The sequence below is a fragment of the Echiichthys vipera genome, assembly GCF_963691815.1.
Source record: "Echiichthys vipera genome assembly, chromosome: 11".
Lineage (NCBI taxonomy): Eukaryota > Metazoa > Chordata > Actinopteri > Perciformes > Trachinidae > Echiichthys > Echiichthys vipera.
This window is the reverse complement of record NC_139836.1, coordinates 19,907,175-19,933,956: the sequence shown is the minus strand read 5'-3', so window position 1 is coordinate 19,933,956 and position 26,782 is coordinate 19,907,175. Positions and strand designations below refer to the sequence as shown.

The 26,782-nt window shown below is 41.3% G+C and overlaps 1 protein-coding gene across 2 annotated transcripts in view; it reads left to right on the top strand.

Annotated features, from left to right (window-relative positions):
* Positions 1 to 2,020: 2,020 nt before the first annotated feature.
* Positions 2,021 to 26,782, top strand: part of LOC310953793 (cGMP-dependent protein kinase 1) — a gene marked incomplete at its 5' end in the record, with an annotated part of 77,436 nt that continues 52,674 nt past the window's right edge. The window contains 2 exons of one of the 2 annotated variants that reach the window (XM_083922993.1): positions 2,021 to 2,277; positions 11,429 to 11,595. In XM_083922993.1, coding sequence (XP_083779119.1) covers positions 2,021 to 2,277; positions 11,429 to 11,595 — 424 coding nt within the window. Of the gene's footprint in view, positions 2,278 to 5,884; positions 6,329 to 11,428; positions 11,596 to 26,782 lie in introns of those variants that run through there. The other variant, XM_083922992.1, reaches the window with a different exon arrangement.

Here is a 26,782-nt window from a genome sequence, read left to right as displayed (position 1 = left end):
ATCATTTCATATTGATGATATTCTGCATCTTTTTTTTCCAAATGCATGAACACCCTTTTCTCGAATGTCCCTAGTGCTTTTTCTGTGCAACCATATTCTCTGTGGATGTTGATAGGGTCACAGAAGGTGACACTTAATTTACCACCATCATAATGGGCACAGTGTCCACTGCATACATAATTAATGGATCACTGTTTTCCACATTGATAACAGCACGACCCGGGTCCTCACCTTGTCTTTGAGTGCTGATTGTGTTCACTTTGCTGCTCACTGTGAGACACGTGACACACTCGCAGAGGGAAACAGCAGTGACGAAGTGGCTCATATGTGTTTCTTGATGAGAACCAATCCACAACTGATAACTCTCCACAGTAAACATGGGAGATGAGGGTGCATTTGGAAGAGCCACAGGTTTAAAAGGGGAAAAGATGAAATGTGTATTAAAACTCTCCAAACAGACCAATACAGCCACGTTTTCTTTGCAACAAACATTCTTCTCTAACCCAATAACAAGTGGTTAGAATAATAAGAATGCAACGGTGAGATATGTTGAACTACACCAGCAAAAGGAAGATCTGTTCACTCTATTTTTAGCTCAGAATCTAAATGAAACATCCCCATAGAGCCTGTGAGCTCCCTTTCCCCCTCTCAATGAATTCATTGAGTTGAAACAGATTTAGGCAGCAGAATGAAAAATGGCTGGCTGTGTTTGGAGATTAATATTACAGCGGGAGAAGTGATGATCTATTCCTGAACTCTCCTCAGTCGCACAGCAAACTGAGGATGAAAGTGCTATTGCCAGAGTAATTACTGATTACTCTAATCACAAATCTGTTGGGTCATTGACTTTACTTTATGTGGGATGCACACAATAATGGCAACTTTTTTTTTAATCTTCTGCAGTGATGAATCAGAATCAGAATCAGAATCAGAACTACTTTTATAATCCCAGGGGGAAATCATTTCAATCTTCCATTTTGCTGTGCAAGTCAAAATTACAACCTTGATGTCACAATAAACTTTATTTCTATGACACCTTTCATAACATAAAATGCAGCTCAAAGTAGCACGAAGAGCACAAACAATACAGTAATACAATCTTAAAGAGATTAAGACATTTGTATTTATCAAATGGGCCAGTGATGTTTCATAATCCAACTCTTTCTTTATTTTAAAATTGTCTTTATCCTTCAGACATAAACATGCACATAGAACGAATTAATGTCCACATTTATACTGAAGCTCTAGCTTTATCCATATCTATCTATCTATCTATCTATCTATCTATCTATCTATCTATCTATCTATCTATCTATCTATCTATCTATCTATCTATCTATCTATCTATCTATCTATCTATCTATCTGAATCTATAGAGAGAGATAGAGAGCTATTTGCCTCCACTTCACTGATGTGTTTACACCATATAGCCTATACAACTTGACCATTGCAGACGTTGCAAACAAGCTATAGTCCAGTACAATGGAGTGCGGGTGCGGGACAATTGATTTTTTTGCAATAGGTCGGGGAAGTGATGTGGGTGTTTAACACTGCGCTCAAAGGGGGCTCGGGTTTGTGCAGATAGATGGTAAACAAATATGTGACAGCAGCAGCAGCAGCAGCAGCAGCAGCACTGGACTTCCTCTGTGATGTGTTTGTAGCGTGAGAGGCGGTGAACTACAGGAGTTGTCTCCGCTCCTTAGTGCCCAGTTTGACGGCCTGCCTGCGTCCTCGGAGAGGAAGAGCTGCTGTAATTGGCTTCTCAATGAGGGATCATCAGCTGCTCCCCGGAGGCTTGGTGGACTGTGGCGAAACGCTGCTCTATCAGCCGTCCGCTCCCCGGCTTTCAACACCGCTTTTCTTATAAACAAGTGGACAGTGAAGGGGATATTTGGACCAACATCACCCTGCGCGTATAGAGGGGGGATTTGTGTGCGTTTTCACAACCTGCGCGAGTACTCCTGGGAGTTAATCGTTTTTTCGCGGAGAATCGCGGCAAAGTTTAACGCAGATTTTCAACATGAGTGACCTGGAGGACGACTTTGCCAAGATCCTGCTGCTAAAGGAGGAACGGATACGGGACTTGGAGAGGCGTCTGGCGGACAGGGAAGATGAGATTCAAGAACTGAAGAGAAAATTACACAAATATCAATCTGTTTTGCCCAGCGCTGAACTTATTGGACCGAGGACCCGCAGGGCGCAGGGCATCTCCGCGGAGCCTCAGACGCACCAGGACCTGTCAAGGCAGGCGTTTCGGAAATATGCCAAGTCCGACTGGTAAGACTGTTTGAACAGGCATTGCTACTTTATCGCTCCATTACGCCCATGTACCAGAACTGTGTCCCATCTTTACAATCGTTCTGTGTGTTTTTCTGTTTTCACTGCCAGAACATGTTTGCCATCATGTTGATGATGTGAATCCGTCACAGGAAGAACAACTCTCTCTCTCTCTCTATGTTTCTCTCTCAGAACAGAAATTAACAAAAAAGTGTTGTTATAGTAACTATACACACACAAACACACACAAATACACACACACACACACACACACAGGTCCTCGTGGCACTTCAGTGTCTCAACACATCTTTTCTCTCTGTCTGTTTTCTACCTGTTCTTTCTTTTTTTTCTAAATGGGAGATGGAGACTTTTGCCATGAATGGACGAGCACTTTCATTCTTGGGGGCCGATGACGCAGCTCCAGGGTGAGCTTCAGAAAGAGCTCCTAATTGATCAGATCCATCATGGCAGTCCCACGGGACACAGACAAGAGGAAGTGCGATGCATTATTGGCTTTTAGTATCTGGACGCTGAGGACCCGAAGTGCATGTCTGAGGATATTTAATACTCCATTAGAGAACGCTTTGTTTGACCATATGCTTCCTTCATCACCTTTAGGTGCTCGTTTTAGCTTCACTGTATGATTTGTCCTGATTCTGAGAGTTTCAAATGAGGCCTGGGCATGAACAGTAATCAGTTAGTATCACTTTGCTGTGTCTCCAACTTTTAATTTCTCTTCATCCCAGTACTTGCCTCTCTCTCTCTCACACACACACACACACACACGCACGCACGCACGCACGCACACACACACACACACACACACACACACACACACACACACACACACACACACACACACACACGCACGCACACGCACACGCGCACACACGCACACAAACACTGCAACTCAGTGCACTAGACAATTGGGTTAATTGTATTAAGACGGCTAGACAATTTCCAGTCTTCAGTGGCATTAATAAACTGCGGACAGAGCAGGTGCATGTTTTCACTCATTAACCTCTGATCAGTATGCTTCAAACAGATGTAAAATGTCCACAGAAAGAGTTCTGGGGCAAGAAAAATGAAATGCAGATACTTAAGAATGAAGTGAAAGGTCATGAATGATCTAGGTTCATTGAGAAATGACGACTAACAAGATTCATTCAAGACACAACTATAATAAGGAATACTAATAATCCATTCACAGCCTTTCTATAGGACTATAGGGTTCATTCTAAAAATGGTCAAATCATGCATATACTCAGCTGATGAGGCACAATAGATGGGCATTCGTTGACAACTAGGCTAATTGCACAAGGCCGTACACTCCGTGCAGTGAAACGGAAGTAAACCTGTTTGCATTTGTAAAAAAGCACCACTGAGATGACGTGTTTGCTTTGGGTGCCACCGGAACCTGGAGGAGGGGGTCCACCTGATCCACCATGCCCGCTGGGCCGCCGTGGGGTCAGAGACGGTATGACCCCATTAGAGTCAGGACGTGGCACCAGCCAGTATCCCGCCCTGCTCATCGGATTACCGCAGCATGGAGCAACAGATCCTGTTTCTATTGATCTGCATAGGAAAAGGGCTGAGCTGGATGGTTAGAGAGGTGAAATTTAAAGCGCAGAGGTGCTCTGAAGGACAGTGGGTGGGCCTTTTGATGATGGGATAAGATGTAGGGATGCAACACTGGACTGGAGAAAGCCTGATGTATCCAGACACCTGCAGTTTCCTGATATGAAGGAAAGTTAGCTGCTGCTACTGCAGGCTTTGTGCCCTGTGCCCTAACAGAAATAAGAAAATGTGTTTTTTGTGACTGTTTTTAATTGGCTTGAGGAGAAAAGCTGCCTTGGCTTTACAAGAACACAAACAGATTGTGGGGAAAATATATAAAGCTATTATATTAATGACTTAAAGGCAGTTATCATCATTGTTTGTTGAACAGGTGTTCCTCTGAGAAAGATTACATTTACGTTTTGATTTTCTGTGATGTCTGAAACCTAGCATTATTTGCTGAGCTGATGACGTGTGTTTGTTTTCACTTATTGTACACAGAACTAAAGTACAAGTCAGTATTTGCAATGATAGGCATAATAGTTCATTACACATAGTACAGACTACTTATTTCACTTACTTACTTACTTACTTACACCTTGGCTTTGTTAGAACTTTCAGAGAGGAGCACTAGAAAACAAATATATATAATAACTAAGTCTCTCAGAAAGCTTACATGTATACGTCTTTGAGCGCTTGAGTTATAATGTACTGAGACTTATGATTGGTGCAGAAGATAAATGGAAACTTGACACTGTCCGCTCATGTGAACGCCATGCACAAAGCTACGACTATGGTCTGTGCACGTCCACAGTGAGTGTTACTCGGAACTCTTTAAGAATGGATGATGTGAACAGGATAAATATATAATCTGCAATGATAAAAGTAATTGTGCATTACACGGTACAACATTTCAGTCGTCCACTAATATACCACTAATAATATACTAATAAAACATTATTGTAGAGTCTACCTGTAGAGCTTTTTTGCCTGAAGTGATGCTTTATCTCCCCACAAGAGGGCAGCTGCGATCTATTATTGGCCAAATAAACCTCCTCACTGCCTTTTGTCCTTACTGTCAGCTGGTGACTCCCCACCCTCTCAGTACAGTAACTGCTGTTGTAGCTGCTCGTCCTATCACATTGGCCTAGGCAGTTTATTATCCTCTGAATCTGTTCAAAGCGCATGAGGCCAAATGCTGTTCGCTGAGCTTCAGATAACTAATTGGAAGAATGCGGAGACACCAGCAGCGCTCAGAGTCAACACACACACAACACACGATTAAATGAGGAATGAGGAGCTGCCGTGGAGAGTCGTGAGCATCTCTGACATTTTCATATCTGATGCTGTTTTCTGACAGCCCTGCTCCTCTGTAGAGTCTGTCTAAAAACACTTCTGTCCATGTAGACACACTACACAATAGCTTGACACAATACAAGCAGCCATTCCCCGAATAAACGCGTTGTTTATGTCCACTGTGGTTCATTAAGTTTCCATCACCTTCAAGGTCCATTAAGGCTCCAGTGTAACTCTGCAGCCTCGGGGCGATCTGCTGAGGTATGAGGACATGGTTCCCCGAGCAGTGGCTTTCTCACTGGGTCCATTATTCTTGTGAGACGAGTGCGGCTCTTTCTGGAGTGGCAGACTGCACTGTGCCAAAGATTCCTGTAGGCGCCCTCCTCGCCGTGCGCTCTCTCCGGGTCGCAGCCTGACGCACTCGGGAAGGACGGTCCTCCGCCGAGAGAGAGAGAGAGAGAGAGAGGGAGAGAGAGAGAGAGAGAGAGAGCGAGAGAGAGAGAGAGAGAGAGGGGGGGGGGGAGCGAGAGAGAGAGAGAGAGAGGGAGCGAGAGAGAGAGAGAGAGATAGATAGATATATATATATATATAGAGAGAGAGAGGGAGAGAGAGAGAGAGAGAGAGAGAGCAAACTTTGCTTGATAGTGGTTGAGACGCTCTACAGGCTCACCTTGGTAATCGTGGCAACCACCGAACATACCTTCGCTCACAAAACCAGCCGCTTGTAACGGACAGTAGCGAGGATTCCCCCCTCAGGAGAGAAGGGGGCTGCCTTCTCTGAAGCTGTTCATGCAGGATAAAGTTTATGAGCAGCGTGGTAGAGGAGAGGGGATACAGACTAGACGGCACACCTTTCGATAAACTTATTGGGAAGTCGCTCGTCGCCAACTGAAATGGGCACCTTGCGCGACCTCCAGTACGCGCTCCAGGAGAAGATTGAGGAGCTGCGCCAGAGGGACGCGCTCATCGACGAGCTGGAACTGGAGCTCGACCAGAAGGACGAGCTTATACAGAGACTACAGACCGAGCTGGACAAATACCGCTCCGTTATCAAGCCGGCAACCCAGCAGGTCCACAAGCAGAGTGAACTGCACGAGCAGCAGCGGACCAAGAGGCAGGCGATTTCGGCGGAACCCACTGCCTTCGACATCCAGGATCTTAGCCATGTCACCCTACCTTTCTACCCCAAAAGCCCACAGTAGGTGTCGAAATTATAAACGCATAATATTCACCTTTAATAACGATAAAAACTATATATTTTTGCATTGGCTGTACCGCTCCAGTGTGAGCTCATTCAGCCTCTGTCACCCCTGATTCCTGTGCGCAATGCTGTGTGGCGCAGCTGGTACGGCACCTGTAGCACATTATGGATGAGGTGGACACACACACACACGCACACACACACACACACACACACACACACACACACACACACACACACACACACACACACACACACACACACACACACACACACACACACATATTTGTGAAATATGAGATAACAAATGTCAGGAAAGTGACTTTAGAGACAGTTATCATCAATAAGATTATCAGCAGCCCAGTGATAAAATGCTTTATATCAATAAGCCTGATCACAGCCCAAAATGAGATAGAAATTAAATGTCATCCAGTGATGGGAATTTAGGTTTAGAGAGCTTCTGTTGGCAGCTCTGTGTAATGTATGAGTGCTTATTTTATTGAAGCTGTGATTCTGTCACAGGCAGTCTTAACAGGCTCTCTGCGCATATTTACCTTATGATTTCTCTGTCTCTCTCTGTCTCTCTCACTCTCTCTCTCTCTGTCTCTCTCAACTCTCAACCAAACATCTCTCTCCTGCTCCTGCTCAGCTTGTTCTGCAACATTAGGTCTCAAACTGAAACAGGCACTAAAGTAGCTTGCTGTTGTGTGAAATAATCCAGCTGTCAGTTGAACTTGAAGGTAGATGTTATATTATGAATCAATGCAGTTGCCCCCCATGGATGGGAAGAATCTTCATTCTGCATAAGACATAACGAATACATTTTCAAAACTAAGTCCAGCTTTCGAATGCATGTCTGAATAGTCAAATCCCTTAAAATTGGCATGATGTGTTCCAATAAAATGTATTGGTTGATTATCTACTTTTAAATATGAAATATTTCCATCCTCATTTTGGTGTTTTCAGACTTGGCAGAGCGATCAGATGTGTCAAATATGAATGTGATTATTGTCTCGACACGCAAAAAAAGCTCCAAGGATTTCATCAAAGAAGGTTCAGAAGTGAGGGGGATTATTTATCCGAGCAAGAAAAGGCCATTAGTCTTTGTTATACCTGTCAGCTCTGTGCGTTGACAAAAAAGCACACTGAGTGCACTTGTGTGGTGTTTCTGTTGTCTTTGTCTCGCTGTTGTAAACACACGAGTGGGACCCTGAACACTGGTGTGGTATGCCAGATGAGGCAAACACAATAGAATGACCATTTCATTACCATAGTTAACCTTGGCTCCATATGTCTATTACCATTATGATATTTCCCAAAGAGGCTTTGCGTGAGACCTTGATGGGAAGTTTGTTATTATCAGGCTTTTTCTCAATGAAGAGTTTGACGTCTGGGTGATTGAAGAGCTTCAATACGGAGCACTGATGTGTCAATTACAATGGGAAAAGGGTAGTTTGAGTTTTGACAGCATTGTCACACAAAAAAGAAATGACTGGTGACAGCTGTTTTGAATGATTGCATGATTTGCGATGATAATCCCCACAGGGAAACTGAATGAATATGTCATGTTGGAACCGAAAATGCTTCTTACCAACAAGTTGTTTGAACTTCGTAGATTATCTTTTAAGTTACTATCAATCGAAGAGTGAGTTAAAACAATAGTGATTGGTCATATGACCCACTAATGAAAGCACTTCTATTTACCTTGCACCAATCTGTATGTGTTTGTGGCAAAAATCCCTCCCTAAATGCAAATTTAGTGAGGTGAAACACCAAGCAGACAAAGCTTGTTCCAAAATGACAGTGAATGGGGTTGGCTTTGAATGCAACTTTAAATGTCGTGTTTCCAAACTGCCCCAGACAAAGCCTACTCATTCTGCCTCTAAATGTTCTGCTGATTATTTGCCACCTTTGAACACAGAATGACATTTTGCTCAGGTTATCTCTTTTATTAAGCATAGACAACAAAAATGATGATTGGAAAGCAGTGGACTGTTGAATGCAAACGACATGAGCGTGTTTGAGCACTGCCCTCTTATTAGTTCAGCTCATTATCATTATTTAGTTTGTTTGGACATCTGCGCTTGAGCAACACGCAAAAGTTCAAGAGCAATTAATTTGAAGCTATTTTGTTTTTGAGAGACTCATAACTTTTGCTGTTGCTCAACTGAGATTAGAGATGTTTTCTTTTTAATAAAACGTACAAGTGCCCTCATGGGATAAAAACAGCTCCATTACGTTTTCATATTGTTTTGGTTATTGGCGTGTGGAGATAATGCCTGTTGGATTTGGCTAAATGTTTGGATTTTCCTTTCATTCTCGCCCACTTTATCTTCTTCACAGACCCATAGAGCGTTCCTTACACATATGCTATCCATCCTTCTCCCGCTGTATGCCTTTTATTTCTGTTAGCCTCTCCCACTTTTCTGCCACCCCTCTTCTTTTTTCCTCCTAAAAGAGCATATTTTCTCCTTTTAAGGAAGGCCGAGTTTGCTCAGCCCCAAACTTCACTAGTGGATGACGACCAATATATCATCCTCACAAAGGAGAGGAAGGCAGATGTTTTTATAAGGGTCTGCTTAGAAAACGTTGCTCAACATTGCTATCAGAGGCTCAAGTCGGGGGGGTCCAGATCAGGGTTGAGAAGGCCATAAATCTCCTGGGAGTCAAGTAACAGAAAAAGAGGACAGGAGGTGAACTTTGTTTAATTTGTTCCTCGTCATATTATATGCAGAGTTCTGCTAGCATAAAATGCATAGAACTAAGCCAGTTTTAAAGCATCATTAACTCAGTAAGTATTGTAGGGATCATCAGTCCAGTGTGGCACTTCACACCTTTATTATGCTCCCTAAAGCCTAATTAGAGCTGTCAACATTAAAACTAAATCATGTGCGGTCTCTTCTGAAAAAGGGAGGAGGTCTGGGAAGAACATAGATTGCAGGACGGGAATTTAAAAATAGGTGCAACACCTCAGTCTTCACTTCTCAATTCCCAGGAGTAACTTGTTCTGGCACTCAGAGGCTGAATAAAAAAAATATCTAACAAGGATCCTTTGGATCATACTTGTTCAAATAAATGAAAATCCCGGGACTCTGGATGATTGTTACCCCACTCTTTCATCTTTCTCATATATGTACATTGTCTAACGAAGAAGGAGTTCTCCCCAGTCAATGCTAAAAAAAAGCATGTCCACAAATGACCGGGAAGTCTGGGATAATCATGCTCCCACAGGAAGGAAACCTTGTACTGTGGTGAAAATTCAATACACTCAGATTTCAGACCCGTCACTGATTAATTTATCAATCAAGTGTTTGTACTTTGTCTAAATAACGTAAGTAAGAAATCTGTTTTCCAAATAGATTGTAATAACTAGCTAATGTTGGTCTTTAGTAATTTAGTTCTTTACTTTTTATCCACAAGTTTCACTGCTGATAGATTAAAAGCAGAGCTATTTGGGAATCCACCGGCCTTGAAAGCCTAATTGAATATTCATCAGACTGCTGAATGCAAAAACACATTATGATAATTTGGATCCCCCCACATCTTATCTTAAGCATTTTTAAGGATGCTATTTTGTGAGTCACGCCAAAAACAAACACTTAGTTGATGATGTAAAAATGATCTGTAGATGCTGGACAAGGTTGAAAATTGATTTTAAATTCTGTATTTTATGTGCCAGATATAATAGCTGCACTTCAGTACATCTCGCACATGTCTCTATATTTAACAGGGAAGCACTGTGACCTTAAAAGTTCAATATAAGCCCTTGAGGAGGCGTAAGACACTGACTATAAAACATTTTATTACAGATGGATGTGCACAGAGGGGTTTGTAGTCGCTGTTTCAAAAAACATGCATGCACAAAAATCTCTGTATATAAATAAAAAAGGAAAAACCCTGGGCGCTGCTGATATTGTATCATGACAGGCACTGAAGTTTGAGAGCTTGAAGTTTGCGTGGCTGTGTTGTTTGTGTTGGACTTGGCTGCAGGCTGTCAGGAGAGCAGAGAAACCTGTGTGTTGTGGGAGCACTGCTTCATAAATGCCTTCCAGGTTATTTGCCCTTTTAGCTTTTAAGCTCCTCTGCATCAACAATGCACCCAGAAATCTGTTTCTGAAAAGGGCACAGAGCACAGAAAGGCAAGAAGCTGTTCACCAGTGCCTTTGAGTCCTACCAGCAGGAGATAGAGTGCTACAAAAGTTGATCTTCTCAGGAGGGGACTCTTTGTTGGATTAACCCTGATAAATATTATTAACCTCGTTCATCAAGCTGACATTGTCATAACCAGCCCTGCAACACTTAGCTGAGCAACTCTGATAATGACATGCGACAATGAGGGAGTGATCTTAACTCACTGTTTAGAATCAGATAGGCCTCACATTTCTCTCCCATCTCTTGACCCTTCTTCGACTCTTACCTGGCTCATGTTCACCTGTTGTCAACCCATGGAAACCTCTGATCAACAAATGACTCTCCTTTGACGGTACATAAATAGCATCTAATGTGTACTCCTCGATCCACATGATAATTTGACATAATGTTTCCTTTTAGCCTGCCTGGCAAAGTGCTCTGCGCACTGAGCTGTACCTTGACGACTGCACATTAGCTTTACAGTTAATTACATTTTCTTCCTTCCTTGCATAGTCATTGCAAAAAATACTTACCTGTGGAATGCCCTAATGGCTGCACAGTCGGAAGGTCTATTTCAGACTCGCTTCCATTGATTTAGCTATTTATTGACTTGTTCCAGCATTTGAGGGAACAAAAAGGGTTCACTTTGACGTCTTTGAAATGAGAATGTATTTTTAAAAAAGCTCCTGTGAAGTTTGAATTTGAAAGTTTGAAAGTCCTTTGTTTGACCCCTTTCACCACCTCGACCTTCCTCCCTACGTGGACTTTGGGGGCGGACTTTGGGGCTCTTACAAACTTCCTTATTTGTAGGAACTAGAGGATACCGCCTTACAACAAACTCTAATATGGGTTGTTATAAACTGCTTGCACAATCTATACACGGCTGTTTTTTTTTCCCAGTGGGGACGAATGTCTGAATTTGTGTTTGCACAGTGATGGTCTCACTTTGTTTCACCTTGTCTCCAGGTCCAAGGATCTGATCAAGGAGGCCATCTTGGACAATGACTTCATGAAGAACCTGGAGCTGTCACAGATCCAAGAGATCGTGGACTGCATGTACCCTGTGGAGTATGGAAAGGACAGTTGTATCATTAAGGAAGGTGATGTGGGCTCACTGGTCTACGTCATGGAAGGTAAAAGCACACATGCACAGAGGTGAAATGTCTAACCTACAATGAAATGAAAACCACAAGTAGAACAATAGATTACTCTCCCATGATGTATATAATTACTTTCTGAACCGATTTAAGTGCTGTGTCTGGTGAGCTTTAAGAGCACAATGACATAAAGACATAAAAGGGCATTATTGATGGGTTTCTGCAGTGATGAACTCAAATTCAAAACTACACTCTGTGATGCCATGTGATTCACTCATGCCTCATCTATTTCAGTATGTGTGATACTGTGTGTCCACTGAGTTTTTTCTCTTTCATTCTTTTTGAGTGGTATTCTTTCAGGGTTTTTTATATGAGCGTGGATGATACAGTGTTTGAGAGCTCTGATGACAGGAACAGCAGCACAACATCCACGTTAGCCCTGACAGGATTTGTGAAAGGACATTTTTTCCACATGATTTGTCACAACCGATACTCGAATAAAACGTTCAGCCACTCATCATCCCTAGCAATAGATATGACCGCAGGGAAATGGTCAGTACCTGCACATTATAACTGATCATTATACAGAGGTGAACTTGGACGTCCACAGTCATAATACAGATTAAAACAACGAACAAATTATTATTAATGCTTGCCTCTCTACAACCTTTATGACTTTTACTTGGCTCTCGCATAAAATTGCATGGGCAGTGTAACTTTACAACTGTAAAATGTTGGTGGAAACATTTTCCTCAAAGCCTGAACAATACAGAAAAACAACGAGAAAAAAAGAGGGTGAAGAAACTGGGGGGAAGCTTTAATTGCGTTGGTTGGTATATTTAGACAGTGGCATTTAAAGGTTAAATTTATTATGAGGAAGAATGCTGATATTGATTTCCTATTGTATGCTGACCACCTTACTTTGATTATTGGGTTGGAAAGACTGGGTGCCCCAATGAACATACATCATTAAGAATTGATCTGTGAGAACCAAAACAACGAGAAAGCATTTATTCGTAACTAAGATAGATATTTTCAGTTTAATTCTTCCACAAATCTACAATTCTATAAAATCATACTCTGCGCTTGGCTCTCTTCAAGCAGAGGCAGGTAGGATCTATCACATCTGAAAGGGCTCCAGTAGAAGTGTTATGGCTGCTTTCTGTCTTCATCCGGTCTTTAGTGAGTCACTGGGTCTGAATTCAAAATCCTTTTATGGTGCGTCTAAGAACTGTGACTATAAAGCTTATTGTATGGAAATGACTCAGTCATATTGATCAATAGACCGGCAGAGATCTTTTACTCTGTTTTGACTATGACTGAAACGAATGCTGCCATCTTAGAGTAGACTATATAAGTGTAATTATAGAAAGTACAACATAACAAAGGTATACATGTATTTCTATATCAATAAAATATTGTACTTTGTAACCACGTTAGCGCTGTGGCTAGGGATGGCAATGCAGGTCGGTCCACTTCTTTGGTCTGGGCTGAAATAGAAATGTGAACATTCATGGTGCCCAGTAGCCTGGGAGCTATATGAATCTGCAGAGCTCATGTTTTTTTTTTGCTTTGGCAGGTTAGTCTGGCCCCTTACACATTCAGACACAATTCCAGCCGACCAGAATAACAGAGGACACAGGTCCACATTTGAAAAGACACATGTTTCGCTGCTCCAATTGGTTGCCAGTCAAGTCTGCAGGTCCGTCCAGGGTAACGCAACAGAACACAAAACTCAGATCAAACTGTCAAACTTGGCAATTAACTTCATTGCCTATTTCCTGCCTCAAAGATTTTCAGAAACGGACCAAGCGCCGTTCACAACTTGCATGTGTTGCTAAGCGCCACTGTAGTAGTTCATGTTTTGTTTGCTTGATTGGTTGTGGGTCTATCTTATTATGTCCAGAGGCATTTTGGTCTGCGCCAGTTGATAACACCCCCTGGAAATTGAAAACGAACAGAGAGTTTCCGGACTAATGCGTATTTGCAAATTAGAGCCCGGAGGCACCTGCCTTGTGTTTCATGCTTATTAGCAAATAGCATGCCAACACACTAAATGTTAGATGGTGAACATGGTAAGCATTAAACATGTTAACATTGTAAATGTCAGCATGCGGATGCTTCTATCCTATATTAGTCATAGGGGCCATATTTCTGCAGATATAAGTAGGTATATAAGTAATACCTCTGTACTGGTACATTGTGGTTTGGTACTTTTACTTCCGTAAGGATCCCTGTTACAAAAATGACCTCACTTATCATTTTTATCTGCAAAGAGAAGTCAGGTATGTAAAGAGTTTAACATGTAACTGGCATTATGCAAATTATGTGCAAAAGAACACTATGGCCTGTACAACAGTCGCCTTAGGACATTTTGGAATTTGGGGAAGTACTGGGTACTGTAACAGAATCAGGGGAGTGTGTGGTTAATTCTCAGACAACCATTGAAAGAAAAAAGAACCACATCCTTGATTATTGCTCCACTGTGTTCTGTTAGGAGAGTTGTTGATGAAAACGAGGACACAAACCTCCAGATGATAAGCCTGTGGTCTAAAAATCTATGATCTTTTAACGCCGGTCACCCATTCTATACAGTAGGTATTGAGACAATTCTCCCTTTAATGAAGGCTGTAAGAAGTCGATTGTACCAGTGTGTCACACTGACATGATGAATAGGTTCCTCTTGAGCTCAACAAAAAGACAGAAACAAAAGATACAAATCTGTAAAAGAAATAATTGTTGAGGGGCTTTGTGATTTCCTCTCTGAAACAGAGGAAAGACCTGTAGCATAATTGAAAACAGGGCTTCAATTCAAGAGTGGTTGTGTGCCACTAATATCAAATGTTTGGTTAATTATTTCCTATTTTCAAATCCTCAGGGTAGGCTTAACATATTTATCTTCAATGAACAATACCAGCTCTCTCGTGCTGCCCTTAACTCTGTTCTATTTAATGTTCTGTTTGTCTCCCTTTTCTCTCTCTCTCTCTTTCTCTCTGGTGTCCCTTGCCTGCAGTTCTACTGAAGTTGAACTGTCCCTGGCCTCGACCTGATTTGCATAAAAACAAATGTTAAGAGCATTAGCCTAAGGTTTGACGACTTTGTGTCAAAGTCTGTGGAAGCCCATCATGGTCTTTGACATTTTAATGCACGCTGACAGGATGTGAGTGCTCCATGCCATATCAAACACACAGCTACGTCTGCTCATCACTGTACATCATTTTCCTTGCAAATTAAGTGTTCACTGCTCGGGCAGTATTGTTATTTGAGACTTGTCAGGCTAACCATTAACGTTTTGAGGCTGACAGCGTTTATCATGCATTATGTAACCATATAAGGAAAGTACAAAAAATGTAATATTCATTGTGACATCATTACATTTTTTAAAATATGCATTTTCCACTAATGGGAAACTGATATTTCAGAGAATATCACAGCTGCATCTTTTATTGCAGATGCACCTGATAATAAAAGATCAGACAAAACAGGAGCTGCAGAAAGAGAATGGATGCTGGCGCTGGCTCACAGCCACGATGAGTCTGGCATAGATGCCTTATTACACATTTGTTGTATTTTGGTCGCTTACTGGGCTGTAACTGATGATTCTGTTTAAAATACTGAGACAAAAGCTCACGTTTCCATGGCGATAGGAGAGGCTTTTGATCGGATGTGTCGTCTGTAAAGACCCGAACAGGTGGTTAATGATGATAATAACTAATATAATCACATTCAATTACTATCAAGTATTTCCTTGGTGGTGAAACCCCATTCAGTTCCTTCATAGTCATTATTTAACTTAATCTAATGAAAGTGTATTCTAATAAGGAGCTCTGGTTCTACCTTTCATGAACATGTTGCACTAGGAGACAGAGTGTTTACAATGTTATGACTAAGCTTGTTAAAGGTGTAACAGAGCCCCTTTCATAATAGAGATTTTATGATTAGTCAGGATAGCATAAACACATTGTATGCTGGGCTTAGGCCAAAATGCAAACCTATAAAGGGCCTGATTGGTTTAGTCTATTTTGCAATAACAACGCAGTAAATAGTTGTGTGTTGTTTACCAGAATAAGTTCATGCTTGGAGTTTAATTTAAGATTTGAGTTATGAGAAGTGACAGACCTGGTGTCTGGTGCTCGAAGCATTAAGAACATTTTAAATCCTTCTAAAAGGAGTTGCTTTGTGAGTACATATAAACTTTATTAAACTTGGAAGATTAAAACCTACTTTCCTGCATTTTTTTTATAAAGTACTAAAAAATACATAAATTAGAAATAATAACAGAACCTTTATTTTGATGAAAACAATCACTTCCTAGGCAACAGCCTGGGTCCTTGTTAGCTTCCTGCAACAATAAACTGGGACACATTTAGAAAGTTTATATTTACATCTACATGTTAGCTTAAATATCTATCTTTAGGGCTGCATGTGTGTTTTTATTTATTGATCTGCCTATTCTTTCCTCATTTAATAGATCGATAATTGGTTCTATAAAATGCAGAAAATAGTTAACTGCCATCACACGTTTTTTTTAAAATTGGTTTGAAACATATACATTCATAGAAAACTAAGAAACCAACAAATATCCCCATTTGAAAAGGTAGAACTAGAGGTTCTGGGGCATTTTTACTTAATAAAATGGCTAAAATAAACTGCTCCAGCTCTAGTTATGCTTAGATGTAAGTAAACCTTTAGATGCTTACATACGGGGCGTACTTGTGTGTCTGCACTTAAGACAGTTTGGAGAAGAATGCCGAACTGAACGGGTTTCTTCTGTTTGACAGCTTTATTGTGTTAACAGAATGTACTATGCAGCTCCCGACTGTTTCTGTTGCATTACCTGTTGGTTTCTGTACTTTTCATTTATATATGAACATTCTGAATTTTCATTTAAGATTCGTTCTTTGCTTTTGTCTTTTTTAGAGAAACAAGTGGATTCAATAAAAAAGGTATAGCAAGGGCAATGCAGGCACATGTGGTTTCGACTCTCTATCTCTATTTTAAAGTCGTTATCTTTTAAGGAGAATGAGCTCTCTGTGTACAGGGAGGGCAGAGTGAAAAGAGAGGAGAAAAAGTGGTAATGTTAGAGGAGTCAGCTCCAAACCTCAAGTGTTCACAGTACATTGACAGGTTCTTTGACAGGTTACAATATTCAATGCAACCATTGATGCACTGTAGAGCATTTTATTCAGGTGGAGGTGTTTGGGGAATTTGAGAATACGCCTAAGAGTTGACACGTTCTCGACACAAATTGGATGGAGTCCCAATTATTTTATTTGACCCGTTGTAATGTAAGGAACATATGATATTTTGACAGATTTCTTCAAGAAAACTTCAAGTTTAAGTGAGATGGATGTCTTAAATGCCATCTTTTAATGTCTGAATAAGACATGCTGTATTGAGGTTGATGCTGAACCACTCCTGCCAGTCATTTTTTCCCCAGATGCTTTTACAGAGATATACCTCTGAATAACAATGAATAACAATGTTTACCCACCGTGACTCAATACTAGTTTCTCTCTGTAAAAGGAGTGAGTATTTGACGTTTTTGACTCCCTGATATGGCGCTCAAGACTCTTGGTTGACATGATTGGGTGTGTAAGCATCGACACTGATCTGTTTGCATGCATTTCTAATCAAACATGAACAACAGTGTGAAATTAGAGGCACAGGTGTCTGTTTATATTTCATTTCATGGCATATTTTATCCTGTGATAATCATCTTAAGTTTCCACTAGCACCTTACCACCTCTAGTCAACTTGTACCTGATCGCTGAGTTATTAAAACCTGACATGAAAACAGATCTTCACATTGTCTCAACATAAAGCAACAACTGCTGGGGCTGAAAAATGAAGTCAAAGTGAAAGAGCCATAAACAGATGCAGTTGCTTAAATGGCCACTATAGGCTGGCTCCATAAGCAAGTCAATCCCCAAAGGGCCCCATGTTAAAATGCCCAGCTTTACAGCAGAAATAAACATGTTTACAGCCTGGACCAAAAAAGGTTTTGGTCTCTAGTGCTTATTTCCCTGTTCCTGACAACTGTATAGGGTCTAAACTCTTAAATAACTCTCCCATTTAAATTTAAAGGCACAGTACTTGATATTCAGAACAATAATACAGCAGCTACAACTCGTTTCTATGTAAATTTAGTGTAGTAATGGTGTCCTGAGCAGAGAATGAAGTCTCCCTCTGAGAGTTTTAATCTAGTTTCTCTGTCATCTGTTGGGATTGGTCTGGCTGCACGTGTATGTTAGTGCATGTGGCCATGAAAAACATATATAATATTTCACATATTGAAGTGAGAGCCATGTGGAGTCAATCCCAGCATTTCGAGTACAGCTCATATAAGGCTTAAATTTCTGCACATTGGCTGGGGGCATGGATGGTGACAGGTGAGTGCTTTCCCAAGTGGCTAAAATAGACTGCAGCTATTCAGCTCAACTCTTTTTGTATTTTTTGCAGGTAGATAGGCAGCATGAGGTGACGATGGCTAACAAAGATGGGAATTGTTGGTCCTCTGTAAATCATGAATATAGTGGGGTCTTGACCTTCTCTATATTGTAAAGTGTTTTGAGATCGCTTTTGTTATAATTTGACAATATATAAATAACATTGAATTGAACTGAATTGATGGCTGGGGCCACCCATGTTTTCCTCTTCAGAAACCTACGGTTCACAACACATCCATACTATGTTCAAATTCAATATTTTATTTGTTTTTTATAGTCATTAGACAATCCTCAGACTTAATATAAAATATATTCATTCTTCAACCAAACAATCATCTTAACTTAATGGCCACCAGCTGAAAGACCAACCAGTTTACCAGCTGACTGAGCATCAAGCTGACAAGGAAGAGATAAAATGACCTCTCACTGAGCTATAGGCTGCAGTCTTCAGAGAGATGCTCACTCTAATGCTCACTGGCCAATAAGGCAGAAAAACAGAAGATGGGCTCCTCTCTCATGAGCAGAATTTAGAGATGTAATCAACAGGGGCACCTGAGTGTGACTCAGTGTCATAGGTAGGTGTGACATGAGCAAATCAAATCAAATCAATATCCAGTATTATTGGTAGTATTACCTCTAAGGCTACTACAGCTACTGGTGTTAATAAACACCTGATTATTATGATATATTTTCACATTAATAAGCTGATGTGAAAATAGAGGATGCATTCAGTTACAGAAACATGAGTGCACAAACCCACTGCAGCACATTGTTGCCTGGCAACTTAACTAATGCAGCTATGGAAAATAAATTGTAGAGAGATTTTGGCTTGATTGGCCCCAGAGAATACGGCATGTAGCCAACATTTACTACAACAACTGCTGCCTATTGTATCTTGACAGCACTGTACAGCAGCCAATTGTGGCGTAATAATGAACCTTAACCCACTATTGAGGCTCAGACTTACACTGCCTGCTAAAAATGCGTCTCAGGGGAATCCAATTTCAACTACTTGGGACTAAAATCAAATTTAATATCCACTTATTGTGTGTTTATTTATTCATACTAACATGGAATGCAATACTATTAAGACCATGCTATTGAGTCACACATAGCTGACACTCTTCAAGGCTATCTGCTCTCATGATAGCTTTAATGAGGCTGTCGGTGGAGGTTTATTAAGGTGTCATCTGGGGAAAAGGTGAGGGGTTTGTAATTGGAATGACATTTAGTGCGCACTCACACTGTCCGCCTGTACCGCGCCCCAGTATTTAGGGTACCCTGAACCCCCCCCCCCCCCCCCCCCCGCTGGCCATCCCGTTTGTACTCACACTGCCTGGGCCATGCGCTAATGCTTCTTGCCTGTCCATACGTCATCACGCCGTAACTCTTCACGCGTACTGATTGACGTCATCGCAATGCGTCGCTTTGTTTACAAATCTTTCCATAGACCTCTGAGTTTTTGTGCGTCTTACTGTTTTTTAATATTTTCATCCGTCCAAATCTGCAGTAAACACTCCACCTCCGCATCACGCCAACGTGAACCTTTCGCCACCATTGTTCTTGTTGTTAAATGTCCGTGCATGGTCCGTCTTTTTTTTTTTTCTATGTCCGAACAGCCACACATATAATTACGCGAGAGCCGCCGTAGGCGTCGTGCTCGTGCTCGTACACGTGCGCACGCTCATGTGCAAACACGCTTTACAAAAGCCCACCTCTCTCAAACGGCCCGTGGACGGCCAGCTGGCCACAGCTAGGCGCGGAGCGGTTGCACTCTCACTGGTTAAACGAGCTAGGCTTTACCCGTAAAACCTGTTTTGGCCCGGTGCGGAAGGACAGTGTGAGTGCACCGTTAAACACTCTGTATTTATCTCTCACACACATGTCAAAAGTAGCTGTCAGGATGAGGTGGTAGCCCTGTATATGTCACCACAAACGTGGTCGCCCCCTTTATGACGAACTACAAGCAAGTGCAGTGAAACTACACTGACAACGTAGCACATTATTAAATAAAAATACATGTGGTACTGGCATTTTTCTATGTTGCTGCTGCCTGAGATGTCAATGATATATATGAATTCAATCTCATTTGTCCAGGTCATCGTTATCCCCAAAGCAATGTCAGTCAAAAGCAACTTGACTTGGTTCTTTGTCTAGGAAGATGTTTCACCTCTCATCCAAGAGGCTTCACTAGTTCATGTACACATCTGACCAGGCTGGGACTGGTCCAACTATCTGGTGTGGAGATCCAGCTATTTAATCTCTCACAAGGATGATGATGTCACCGGAACCCTTTGTGCTCCAAGTGCCAACGACCGTCGTTGGACTGACAGTCGTTGGTGGAAAGTTGGTTTCGACTTAGTTAGTCGAAGTTAGTGCTCTATTGGATCTTAAAGACAGTTGTTGGAGTCATATGAGGCCATTTGTGAACAGTTGTCTTTGAGGCTAGATTGTTGAATTTACTGGGAAGGGATGAACGGGCAGCACTGTAAATTGGAGATAAGTTGTGTCTCAGACCTCCACCTCTGTTTAGCTACGGTTTCTTTACTTTTGCATAGATGATTTTCAATCAATGACACCTTTAAAAATGCATATACCTACAGCAGGTGCATGTGAAATTATTTTTATTCACTTGACTGACTTAACTGTTGATGCATCAGGCATGAAAAAATGTGATTACTGTGAAAGAGCCCGCAGAAAACATATTAACATATTTGCAATTTGATTTCTAATTTAAAGCCTTGACCAGATGAAAAGCCTATATGGATTGGTGCTGCATCACAAATGGATTTTTATCACCTTCGCCAAGGAGGTAAATGTTTTCGGTTTAGTTTGTTTGTCAGAAGGATTATCTAAAGACTACTGCCCAGATTTTAATATCACTTGATTGAAAGGTGGACGGTGAAGCATGGGCCAAAGAAGAACCAATTAAATCTTGGAGCAGATATGAATTAGAATTTTACTTTTGTTAACATTGTGAGATAGAGCATGGCCTTGGTGGACAAGTTTATTTATGAAATGCAGTGAGAAGAGCAGAAAACACGAGACAAGCAGCAGGAAATAGAATGTTCTACACACTACACTCGGGTGTAGGCGGGTAAACATCCATCTGTGTTTGCTCAACATGCAGTAATGATGTAGAATACCTCTATCAAGAAGAATAAAACTTTAGCCAATGTGCCATTTATGTGCAAATAGCTTGCATGCATGTGTTGCAGACTAATAATCTCACCTACACGTGGAATTGCCCCATCTGCCCTGAAAACCAAGTGAAAAGAGTCTCTCTCTGGCAAGTGTCGTTTCTCATTTGCCCTTTCTGCTCTGCCTTTACATTGTTCCTTTTGTCACTTTCTCTCTCTTTCATTCTCTCCCTTTCACACACACTGGTTCAAGTCATCAATTCAAAAATGGTCAGATACCAAACCAGACATGCAGAGTCTCCCTCCATCACTCCTCCTCACATTTATCGACTTTGACCCCAATCTGTCCTCTTGTCACCATCTTTTTCCAGTTGCTTATTACATCTTCTTTTTCACAACTTCCATATCCTTTGTTTTTTCTCGCCCACCTGTCCATCTTATCTAATTTTCATTCTGCTTTTATATTTATATCCTCCACCTCTTTCCTACTCGCACCTTTTCTTTTCTGTCTTTTCCACTTCTACAATTAGAATAAGATGGCCTTCATTTTTACCCCCCCAAGTCTAGAATGAGAATTGATCCCCATTTTCACTCCACAGAGGCCGAAGAATACAACTCAGAGGAAGAATTAATGAGTGATTTGTGAATGATCCCTGAGCCTTCATCCCTCCTTTGTGGTTAACGATGCTTTTGAGAGTTCCTCATCTGGAAACACGATGAGAGCACTGTGTGTAAAAGTGTATGTTTGTGTGTGTGTGTGTGAGTGGGATATAAGCGTGGAGGAAAAGAAAGAAGAAGGAAAGGCGGACGGAAAAAAAGAGCTCACAAGCATCAATTGAAGCGAATATTATGCAAATGTGATGTTTGAAACTCCATTCTTTGCTTTGACTTAGATAGGTATTAACTGTACTGCACTGAGTATGTTTGTGTGTGTGTGTGTGTGTGTGTGTGTGTGTGTGTGTGTGTGTGTGTGTGGGGAGGTGGCCATAGACATGGTGTGATGCAGAGAGTCCTTTTGTGACAGAATGAGCTGTGAGGTTCACACTGAGGATACAAGATAGGGCACGGGTAATCTGCTCTGCGTCAGTGACGGACAATTCCCCCCCTTCACCCCTGGACTGGCCCCGTGCACATCAGACATACATACTGTACACTGTATGCGCACATGAAATAGCTGCAACAATAAAGAAAATGTTGTACGCTCTGAGGACAGTGTGGCAATATCAAGTCTTGAAGGCTGGTCAATGCTCATGGCTTTTGTTATGAAAGCCTGAATACAGTGAGCTCAAAAAGGCCAGTTTCATCAATCAATGTCACCGGAGTCAAGGTTTAAAGAAAACTCAGAGATAAGGGTTTCTTTTAAATTACTCTTCTCTCACTGCAGACTTTTTATTGAGTCTCCTGTGTTAAAATTAATCTCTTTGATCTCTTTAAACTTAGATTGCCTCTGCCCAATATTCTCCACCCCAGCATGGGCATTCTCACATTTTTATATATGTTTTACAACGTACAAATCTCTCTTCTTATCTGACGTTGTGTGTGTATGTGTGTATTTTGAGTTGTGGTGTAATTTTGCATATCGATGCTGTATCATTATTATCTCAACTTTCCCAAAGCTAAAAAAAAAACTGTCTGTTTTTAAGCTGGATGATGAACCTTTTTTGACATATCAAAGGGATTCTGAAATGATTACATGAGTCAAGGAGGATAAACAGTTCTCAGCCCATCTGGCAGCATGTAATCTTTAAGTAATCAGGGGAAAACAAGGAGTGTTTAGAGTTAAGTTAGAAATACTTTTTTTTAGCTCACAACATGGCTCTATGGATGGCAAACGGTGGTCTGTTGTTCACCACCTTGCTTCAGAATGAAATCTCTTAGCCACTGTTTGATCGACCAAATGTGGTACCCTCATTCCAGCATGTTGGCATTATACATTTCTACAAACCACAGATACATTGCAATTAGGTATCATTAGATATATAGCTAAAAACAGCTAACCTGGCATGTGCTATTTGTAGGTGTTGTCCCAGGCTAGATTCAAATCATGGTCTCCTGAATGAAAGTCCAATGCTTAAGCCACTCGCCCACAGTTCACTACCTCAGTACCACACTTTGTCCCTCTGTGAGGTGGTAGATGAGGGGTCAGGAGTAGATAGCCAGATCGCATGGCATAGGCTATTTTCACTCAGGTGTAAATAGACACACCATAAATAAATAAATAAATAATTTATTCGTGATTTTTCTGACTTTGTACCCGGAACACAATTAACTTGATTGTAAAGTCATTCCCACTTCCGAGGTTAATGGAAAGCACCATTAGTTCAAAGCTGTGCCAAAGTACAGCCTCACAGACCAACTAGTGTGTCTAGACTCTAATTGTCGCATATTACTATACTTTTATGCATGTGTCTGTGTTTATTTGTAAAACCATTTGTGTACCAAACACTGGCACTCAATCCCCTGTGAATGCCTTCCCACGTCTGCAGTGAAGCCACAGACTACTGAAATTAGCAGGCTGCAGACATGAGAGGCCCATTATAGTGGTACTTCATACTATGCCATATTAATCTGTATTCTGCTGTTGACGTTGTCTAATTAAGTCTGTTCTGCATAAAAGAAAAGCTGCAGTTTGTTCACATTGCGTGGATGCTAACAGCTAATTACAACGCTGTGATTGGGTCTGGGAATACAAAATGATGATTTTCATTGCCCCCCTGCTCCAGCTATCAATCAGCTTGTCAACACAAAAGCCATACTATGAGTGTTATGATTAAGAGAGTTGCATTAGACTATTATAAAGTTTTAATCATAACAGAGATATGAGAGGGAAAGGTAGATGAGGAAATTTAACTGTCATGTCTCACCTCACATTACAAAGTAACCTTCAGTGGGAGGCTTAAAGGGTCTAAAAGTAGATATGTGGAACTGCAATGTGTTCTCGCTGAATCCCTGTCTCTAAGGAAAAATGATGTAAAAACGATGAAACCAGCTGTCCTCTGTATCCCGTCGACGACTTACTTTTTGTGTCTTAAAATCTCACAAACCCCTTGTGCAGTGCAATTTCCCACCGCGCCGATGGCATGGAGCCCTGCGTGAGGGTGCCTCAGTTGAACTGAAAAAGACATGAAGTGCTCTTATCTTAAATTATATGATGTTCAGCAGTGCTCACCTATAGCATCAGGTTTCCTTCCTTGTCTTCCTCCCCCGCTGTCCCTCTGTTTCACTCAAGCACTGCCTTCTTACATCTGACTTGCCTTCTCACAGCTTTTTCCTTTTCCTTTTGTCACTTTTGTTATAAAAACGTCGTACCTATAAGAGTGTTTGACGTCAGCTATTTTGCACCAAGAGCTTACCCTTAGAGCTCTGCATATAAACAAAGCAGTGTGGACTTGAAAATTCAGGAGAAATGGTGGCACACAAAAAAAGAAAATGAACTCCAGTGCACTCCAGCCATGACATATGAAAGCAGTTCAGAGCATATTCTTGAATATATTCACACTTGTCGTTCGAGAGTGAGGGAAATAATGAGAGAAACCAACCCAGTCACCAGAATAAAACATCGGCATTGTAAATTATAATCTAAAACGTTGGCATTGTCTGTTTCTGCAATCCCCAGATACATTGAATATCAACATTTCGGAATCCCTGATCAGGGCCAATAGTATGATATTAGTTAGCTACAGTTGCTATATCAACTGTGTTATACTGCTTATAATTAATCCCCAAGCTTTAAGCTACAACATTAGCTTGTTGATATTAAGATAATAGTAGGAGGATAGCAGCTGCCAGCAGCGTATGGTACAGGTTGTAAGTAGTAGTGTGATGGCAGAGTTGCACCCTGCTGCTGCCCATTAAAAATACAAAACACCAACATCGCAGGGTGACAGGTGCAGTGGTAACCCTTAAACTATCTTAACATTGGCATTCCACAAGTCAAAGACAACACACTTTTTATCCCTGTTTTGGCAGTCAGCCCTGCATCATCCTGCGGCTTCTATTTACACTTTCAGCCTGCAGTTGTACAAACAGTGATTCTCTGAAACACCATCAGTGTTTGTCATTTTCAGGACACGGGTCACTTTAAATTTAATACAAGTCTCTCTCATTCTGAGCCACCCGCTCTGACTAATAACATAACAGTGCTCTTACTCTTTTTTTTACCAGCTGCGATAAAAATGCCGCAATTGTTTTCACCTTGTAGGTCTGTGTGTGTGTGTGTGTGTGTGTGTGTGTGTGTGTGTGTGTGTGTGTGTGTGTGTGATCATGTTAAATCGTAGCAGGAACTACCACAGACGAGGTTTTGAGTACTTTTTAGGTGTTTATGTCTGTCCGTTTGTGGCCAGAATTTGTTGCCATTATAGCATTGCTTTCCCCCCCACACACTCCCCCACACACACACCCCACGATAACCGTGCAAGATGCAGACACGAAACTTTACAGGTGTATAGTTGAGATCAAAATGAAGGCCAATTTCAACGATGCACCCAGGAAGTAGGAGGTATATGAAGTAGGAAAGGAGCCATTGCACCACCACTTTACACCCCTGGCTCCATTTGGTGTAGCAGCTAGTGTGATCCTATATCAAGTCTCTTTTTGTGTTTGTTTGTGCTCTTGGCTCCAGCTTGCATCCGTATTTTCTTAAACTCTCGGGTTTGTTTTGTTTTCTAACTGGAAAGAAAAATAATCCATGCATTGTGCTTGAACACAGAACAGCTACTCATCGTTACTGAACCATGGTCACAGTTCAGTAATGAGGAGGAATGACCACATTTATATTTGATTTCAGTTCAGCTAATCCGCCATTCATTAGCTTCAAACAGAACTGTTTTGCCTGTCAGCTCTTTGAATATCTTGTCAGTGAGTGTAAAGCAGAGTGTCTCTATTCATCTATTCATTTTATTTTTCGTCTGATGTCTGCCCAATGATTCATGTGTCCCATTTTTCAAGACTGGGCAGCCATGAATATTTGTTCTGCTGAAAGTGTTTTTTGAGAGGTCTTGTGTTCTTTGAAAGACAAGGTGAAAACACAAATAAGTGCTCAGAGTGGATGCACAATCAAAGGCGATTTATGTTTAACTTTTGAATGAGCCGCAATTTGTGAAATATTTCAAACCACATATTTTAAAGAAATAAAGAGCAGATGGTGATTCATAAACTGTGGAATTTTCTGAACCCATTTCAGTCCCCGATGAATGGATCCCACGCTCGACCGTGAAGAGCTTTCGCCGTCAGTCTTGTTTCTCCCATGGTTTTTCTCACTGAAATCATCATTGCTGACCTGATGTAGCTTAAGCTAAGCACCAACTTTAGCATAGAATTTTGCCAGTGTTAGCAGGATGCAATAATGTTCTGCTTGCTCTGTAATGGACAGGGAGAGGGTAATCGGACCCCTGAGCACTGGCGGAAGAACAAGGCCCATGAAGATGGGGTGGTCGTTATTTGTTATCCTCTAGGGACTATGTACTCCCCCACATCCTGTTTCTTGATATCCATTTTTTGTTTCTTGAAAAATATAAACTATCAATGAATGGAGAAGAGGAGGAATTAAATGATTTCCTGCACATGACCCCTAAAACATAACCTTATTTATAGACGCAGCCTAAAGCCTAAAGTGTGAAAGATTCCACGTGGAAA